Raw genomic sequence first — 4,896 nt, 5'->3', positions numbered from 1 at the left:
TCTTCCGATGCTCATTTCCAACGCCCCGGTACACAGAAACATCCAGTCTCCCTCTCGCAACCAGCGGAATGTATTGAGGCGCGTAAGTCGGGTTATATAAGTGACCCGGGAGCCTCCTCCAGTGATTGCCACAGGTGACCTGGATTTCTGCTCTGGACCGGCCTTCAAGTGGCGATCGTCAACGTGTTTTCCACACCGCAGTCGGGGAACGCAGACCGTTCCTGAACGCACATTCGCCGCCGCCCCGTGCTCATCTAGGAAATTAAAGGGAGAAGACGTTTTCCCTCTTTTTAATGGTCTTGGATATTTCTTTACCTCTAGGTTCCTCGGATTATCCTGTGGCTGATGGTCGAACTCGCTATCATTGGATCCGATATGCAAGAAGTCATTGGCTCGGCGATTGCTATTAACCTCCTGTCTGTGGGGAAGTAAGTTGGGTTTGTCGTCAGAGGGCAGCAGGAAATGAGTGCTCCCCTCTAGGATTAAGAAAGTGACACCGTGTGTGCCGAAAAAGGCTCATTTATTTCCTATAAATCTTCCCAAATAAGCTCTTTGTGCAGGGTGATTCATCGAAGCTGTGCTAGCTCTCTTAGATGACTCAGCCTTTGGTGCCTGTTTTTTGGGGGGCTATAAGGAGAACTGCGAGTTCTGGCTTTATTTGAGCTATAACTGATACACGCCAAAATTGGGCTGCAGCTTTCCTGGCAAATTTTATGTTCCTAATAAAGGACTACCAGAAAGATGTCCTCGTTGGCCAGGAAGGTTGGAAATACAAACGTAGCAGGAAGCTACAATTTTGTACCAAGTGGCTATTAAAAATCTCGCTCGCTCCTGTCATTCCCAGTGTGGACGTGGGATTTGCTCTCGAGATTCCGGGAGAGAGCTCGTATCCGAGCTGTTTGTGCAGAGAACAAACCCACGCTCCCTTGCCCCGTGCAGTCAAACGTCTCGTCAGACTGCAAACGAACCCTTGGACAATGCGGTTCCATCCCCAAACAAGTGCCCTAAAGAAAAAGAGATTTTGGACGCTGAAGCGTCGTGGCTGGCGGTCGAGGTGGAAGTGGCTTGTAAGCTGATGCCTGCTCGTGCCCGTCTCTCGCAGGATCCCGCTGTGGGGCGGCGTGCTCATCACCATTGCTGACACGTTCGTGTTTCTCTTCCTGGACAAATACGGTAATTTTTCCTCCCAAATTCCAGAAACTAAATCTGAGATTTTTAAATCAGCTTTTCTCAGTTTGCTGGTGGTCCTTTTCCTTCTCGCAGGCTTGCGAAAACTGGAAGCGTTCTTTGGGTTTCTGATTACCATCATGGCTCTAACGTTTGGCTACGAGGTAACTTCACCGTCTCTCTCTGCGCTTCCACCAGCGCTGTTTGGTGACGTGTTCCCTCTCCCCCCGGCACTGCTCCCGTGCCCAAACAGCACCAAAACGCTTGAAAATAAAGACATTTGAGGCCGGGTCTGTGTTCCCGATGTGCGGCTCGGACCCTGGCCAGCAGCGTGGGCTGTATTGAGCGCGGCGTCTCCGACGTGGAGACCAGCACGTACCGCTCAGCGCAGCATCCCCAGTTTTTATCAAACAGCAGACGGTTGCCACGTTGTGGTTTGGCTTTTTTTACCAAAACGGCCACGTTTTGCCTTGCGAGTCTCTTCGAACGGGCAGCCGTGCGACGCGCGTCACCCTCTAAACGCCCGTGTTTCTTTTCTCTCTGTGCCCAGTATATCACCGTAAAACCCAACCAGGAGAAGCTGCTAAAAGGGCTGTTCGTCCCGTACTGCCAGAACTGCGGCACGACCCAGCTGGAGCAAGCCGTGGGAATCGTGGGCGCCGTTATCATGCCGCACAACATGTACCTGCACTCCGCCTTGGTCAAGGTACGCGGCTGAGCCGCTTAACGTAGAAAGCGTGTACGGCGATGGCACGCTGGGAGGCCCGAAAGACTCGAGCAGCCTCTGGCAGTCTGCTTGAAGCATTTAATTCGGCGGGGACGTGGCAAACCCCCTGAAGGAGGCTGGTTGGGTCCCGGGCTCAGGGGAAGCCGCGAGAGCTTTGGGACACGCGTCCTTTACGTGTGGATGTAGGACCAGAAGCGTGCGTCTCGCGGCGAGCGCTGCCACGCTGGCAGAACCGGCCAGTGCTCGTTCTGCAAATATTGAGGTTTGCTTTTCATGCCCTCCAGCGTGTTCCCACTGTCAGTTTAATAATTACAGGTATAAGTAATACAATAGCGAATTCCTGTTTCTCAAGTCTGCTGTTGTCACCATCCCCTTTTCAGTCCCGGCAAGTGAACCGTGCAAACAAGAGGGAAGTACGAGAAGCTAATAAGTATTTCTTCATCGAGTCCTGCATCGCTCTCTTTGTCTCCTTCATCATTAACATCTTTGTTGTGACCGTCTTTGCCGAGGCTTTCTTTGAAAAGACGAACGCGGATGTGGTGAGTTGGGGCTGGGACTCCGCTCCTCGCGGAGCCGTTGGAGCAGTAACGGGGACCGTGTGAGCGGAGGGGCCGCTCCGAGCCGTATCAGTGCCCTGGGTCAAGCAGAGCCCGTATATTCTGTGCCTAAAGTGGGAAAAAAAGAACAGGGATGCCGATTATTTCCGTTTAAACCAGCCTGGAGAGGCACCCAGCACCTTGGGACCTCCAGCACCCGCTGCTCCTCGTCTGCGGCCTTTTCCGCTCGTCCTCGCTTCTCTCTCGCTGAGCAAACCCAACCTCCCGCCCCTTCGTGTCGTTGCAGAACGGCGTCTGCGTGAACGCCAGCAGCCCGCACACCTCGCTCTTCCCAAACAACAACAAGACGCTGGAGGTGGATATCTACAAAGGGGTGAGTGACCCGCGGGGCGCGGTGGCCTCGTCCCCGCCAGCCTGGCGTCCTTCTCTGTTAGCGGCCGTTGCTTTTGGGTAAACGGAGAGTGTTGAAGCCGGGACCCGTAACGGGATCGCCGGAAACGGAGCTGGAGGAGACCCCTGGGGATCCTCGAGCCCGGCCCCTTGACCAAGAAAAATTATCTATCCCTTTGCTCATCGTCCCGCGTCTAACCTGACCCCGGAGACTCCCCGTCCCTCTGCTCCCTCTTTTATTAGCTTGGACATGACACAGTTTTCCCTCGCATCCATCCTGAACCTGCTTTGTTAAAACTGCAGCCCGTGGGGTATCGCCTTATCTGCTGCCGGCGTGGGGAAGGCTTTTCCCTCTCCTGCACATGGATTATTGCTTCTCTTCCAACTCAGCGCCCGTGGTTCATCTGGCCACAAGGGAATTCGCCCGCTCGTTCTTATTCCCGCTCTCAGACATGGGACTGAGCTGACGTGAGACTGCAAATCTCTGTTCCAGGGCGTCGTTCTGGGCTGTTACTTCGGCCCTGCTGCTCTCTATATCTGGGCGATCGGGATCCTCGCTGCCGGCCAGAGCTCAACGATGACGGGGACCTACTCCGGGCAGTTCGTCATGGAGGTAATTAGCACTCTGAGCGGCTGCCTGCATCCCTGTTCTCTCTGCTCCTGAGCCTTTAGAGCCAATATTGATGATTCCCCTTCCTTGGACACGCAGCTCTTGCTGGAAGCTCCAGAAAACTCCCTGGTGTGCCTTTCAAACAAATCAGCTTTTGATCCTGCCCTGAGCCCCCCTCTTCCTGCTGCCCTTGGTGTCTCCTTGCCCTTTTCACCCGCAGCGGCTCTGGTTTTTTCTGCAGGGCTTCCTGAACCTGCGGTGGTCCCGTTTTGCCCGGGTGCTGCTGACCCGCTCCATCGCCATCACCCCCACCCTCTTCGTTGCCATCTTTCAGGACGTCGAACACCTGACCGGCATGAACGACTTCTTAAATGTTCTTATGAGCCTCCAGGTGAGCAGCAGTACCCGGTTTGGGGGTGAGGCCGAGGAGAGCAACATCTAGCACTGAATATTTCAGCTTCTGGTGCCTCAGGGTTTGCAGGAGCCGCTGAGCAGAGCGAGTTACCATCAGGAGGTCCCAGGGTCTGAAATTGCTTCCTTCTTCCAGCCAGGGGAAGTCCCTTTGACTCGCTTTACAATAGCTTTGGGGAAATGCTGTCAGAGAGGAGCAAGCCTTGGACGTTTGTCCGTGCTGAGACAATCACAACAATTTCCGCTCTTCATTTACTTCTCTATTTTCTTGCTTTATTCCAGCTTCCGTTCGCTTTGATCCCTGTCCTGACATTCACCAGCCTGCCCAGTGTCATGAACGATTTTGCCAACGGATTGTAAGTACGAAGGCAATCGCCTCCGAGCAGGAGACGGCGTGTCGCTCGCCTCCGGCACACGTTTCGTTCCTCTCCTCGCCTCGGCCATCTCCTCCGACCGCAAGAGCGGCCCCTCCGCCTCACCCCGTTTTGCTCGGATTTTGCTCGCAGGTTCTGGAAGATCACTGGCGGCGTGCAGATCTTCCTGATCTGCAGCATTAACATGTACTTCGTGGTGACCTATGTCATGTCCCTGAACCACCTGGCTTTGTACATCGGGGCTGGAATCCTCAGCGTGATCTACCTGTCCTTTGTGGCGTATTTGGTAAGTCTGGTTCAAGCTGAGACTCCTTGTAGGCAGGATAAGCCGACGGATTTATTTTCGCACCATTATATTAATAGTGTCACCTTTTACAGACATTAAAGTCGGCTGCAGGGTCAGAACAAAGGGGAAGTTGAGGCTTTTGCAGCCAGATTTGCTTGGGCATCTCTTCTGTGCTGCGCCTACTGACCCACGGGGCCTTTCTCCTGCTTTTTCGACCGTCTCTTTAGCAATTCACCTGTTGGCTGTTCCCAAAAAGGCCTCGACTTAATGTCGCGGCGGGTGAAAGGTTGGCGGAGACTTTGGAATGACGCGTGGTTCCTCTGTATATTGCCAGAGGTGTAGAATCACAGAACGATCAGACAATCAGGAGGGTT

At 53.9% G+C, this 4,896-nt stretch overlaps 1 protein-coding gene across 1 annotated transcript in view; it reads left to right on the top strand.

Moving 5' to 3' along the window:
- The window catches only part of SLC11A2 (solute carrier family 11 (proton-coupled divalent metal ion transporter), member 2), a gene marked incomplete at its 3' end in the record, with an annotated part of 8,151 nt that extends 3,629 nt beyond the window's left edge, over positions 1 to 4,522 (top strand). Inside the window, exons 5-14 of the mRNA XM_010297268.1 lie at positions 322 to 428; positions 1,103 to 1,173; positions 1,264 to 1,331; positions 1,718 to 1,873; positions 2,275 to 2,433; positions 2,738 to 2,824; positions 3,335 to 3,454; positions 3,693 to 3,842; positions 4,145 to 4,218; positions 4,369 to 4,522. Coding sequence (XP_010295570.1) covers positions 322 to 428; positions 1,103 to 1,173; positions 1,264 to 1,331; positions 1,718 to 1,873; positions 2,275 to 2,433; positions 2,738 to 2,824; positions 3,335 to 3,454; positions 3,693 to 3,842; positions 4,145 to 4,218; positions 4,369 to 4,522 — 1,146 coding nt within the window. The remainder of the gene's footprint in view (positions 1 to 321; positions 429 to 1,102; positions 1,174 to 1,263; positions 1,332 to 1,717; positions 1,874 to 2,274; positions 2,434 to 2,737; positions 2,825 to 3,334; positions 3,455 to 3,692; positions 3,843 to 4,144; positions 4,219 to 4,368) is intronic.
- Between the last annotated feature and the right edge of the window lie 374 nt (positions 4,523 to 4,896).

This window comes from Phaethon lepturus, unplaced genomic scaffold (assembly GCF_000687285.1).
Source record: "Phaethon lepturus isolate BGI_N335 unplaced genomic scaffold, ASM68728v1 scaffold20601, whole genome shotgun sequence".
Taxonomy (NCBI): Eukaryota; Metazoa; Chordata; class Aves; order Phaethontiformes; family Phaethontidae; genus Phaethon; species Phaethon lepturus.
Note: the sequence above shows the minus strand (reverse complement) of the source record. Positions and strands in the feature narration are given on the sequence as shown.